Raw genomic sequence first — 1675 nt, forward strand, 5'->3', positions numbered from 1 at the left:
CTCACCAGCCCATTGCCAGTTCCAGTGGGCCTTAGAGGAAGGATTTAGATTGTTTTTTTTTCAATGTGTGTCCATAGACGAAATTCCTCCAACCCACAGTGGGCCTCAGAGGATGTCTCCGTCTCTCCATGGAACAGTTTTAGAAAATTTGCGTATTAGAGTTTGACTTCTAAAGATATAACTCTTAAGTGCTGAAGCAGATTGCTGTGAACTGAGGAATCCAGAAAATAAATATTGAATTCTGGCGTAGGTTTACCATTACTGCCTGAGTTCTTTTGTTTCTTGGGGAAGATAATTACAGAATTCCATTCCAAGCATAAATGTTGTTCCTTTGTGTGTAAGTTGGAAAAAACAAGTGGATTACTTTTCTGTTTTTGTGTAATGGTACTGATGTGATAAGGTTTAAAAACAGGACTCTAATTTTTAGAGCAAAGACAGAGTTTTGGTGTCTCAGACCTCTTTTTCATTCAGCATTTGAAATCTGACAAAGTTAAAGCTCATTTTTTAGAAGAGAGTACCTGTGTTCTTCAAAGTTGGCATTGAAAAATCAAAGGATTCTCATTTTTCAGGTTGTTCAGATATGAAAATTATAGTGTTTTATCAGCGTGATCTGGTAATAACATGTTCATTTCATCTGTCAAACTTATGCAAGTAAGATTGAAGGACATTGTGTGGTTTTCTGTTGTTAGAGTACAGTATTTAAGGCTGGCAAACAGTCAACAAATAAATGAGAAGCTTTTAAAAATAAATAACTGTGATAATAGCTATACATTTACTTACTGCAAAATATTTAATACTTCTGTATTAACACTTTTGTATTTTAATTTTCCTTGCAGAGTATTGGGAAAGGGTCGCTGTGGTGCATAGACCCAGAGTATAGACAAAATCTAATTCAGGCTTTGAAAAAGACACCTTATCACCCGTACTCACACGTGTTCAATACACCTCCCAACTCTCCTCAGGCATATCAAAGGTAAGCAATTCAGAATTTTTTTTTTTTTTTTTGGTCTGCTGAAATTGCATTATTTTGGCAGAGATAGGCGCTGAAACTAATTTAATAGGCTGTTTGAGATTTTTAAAATAACTGCAGATAAATAAGAAAGAAATTAAGTATTATTAGGAGACATATCCATTGTACTTCCTGTAAACCTTACCGCTTCTGCTGTTTCAGAGGAATGTGTTTCCAGAAGGCTCCATGATGGGTAAAATAATGTCTTCCTGGGTAGAAAAATTTACAGAGAAAAGTTGACAGCTTTGAGGTCTCAATGTGGCATGTTCTGTTGGGATGAAGGTACAGGACGCAATCGAGCAGGCGGTTCCGACTCCCCACAACCTGACCAGCCTCTGCTGACAACATTCAGGGAAAGCTCTCTCCGCTGTTGTCGTTACCAGTCTCCATGTGGACGGTGCTCCTGAGTGATCATTTTGTTGTGGTTACTTGGTGTTTCCCTCTTCAGGGAGAACGGTAGAGAACAATGGAGACTTCTTTTCCTCCTCACATGCCTATTTGTTTGGTGACAGTGAGGTCATGGGTACCTTTTGTACAAATATTTAATTGGAGGGGAGGGTAAGTCGCGTGTCATTTTCTTAAAAATCTTATCAATGTTAGAGTGTAAAAAGAGCCGTGTAACACAGAACCAGATTTTAAAATGGATATTATCTATACATAGTGCTT

General features: G+C 37.6%; 1 protein-coding gene across 1 annotated transcript in view; it reads left to right on the forward strand.

Annotated features, from left to right (window-relative positions):
• Positions 1 to 836: 836 nt before the first annotated feature.
• Positions 837 to 1675, forward strand: part of FOXN3 (forkhead box N3) — a gene marked incomplete at its 5' end in the record, with an annotated part of 167491 nt that continues 166652 nt past the window's right edge. The window contains one exon of the mRNA XM_008580787.1: positions 837 to 973. Within this exon, the coding sequence (XP_008579009.1) occupies positions 837 to 973 (137 nt within the window). The remainder of the gene's footprint in view (positions 974 to 1675) is intronic.

This window comes from Galeopterus variegatus, unplaced genomic scaffold (assembly GCF_000696425.1).
Source record: "Galeopterus variegatus unplaced genomic scaffold, G_variegatus-3.0.2 Scaffold2160, whole genome shotgun sequence".
Taxonomy (NCBI): Eukaryota; Metazoa; Chordata; class Mammalia; order Dermoptera; family Cynocephalidae; genus Galeopterus; species Galeopterus variegatus.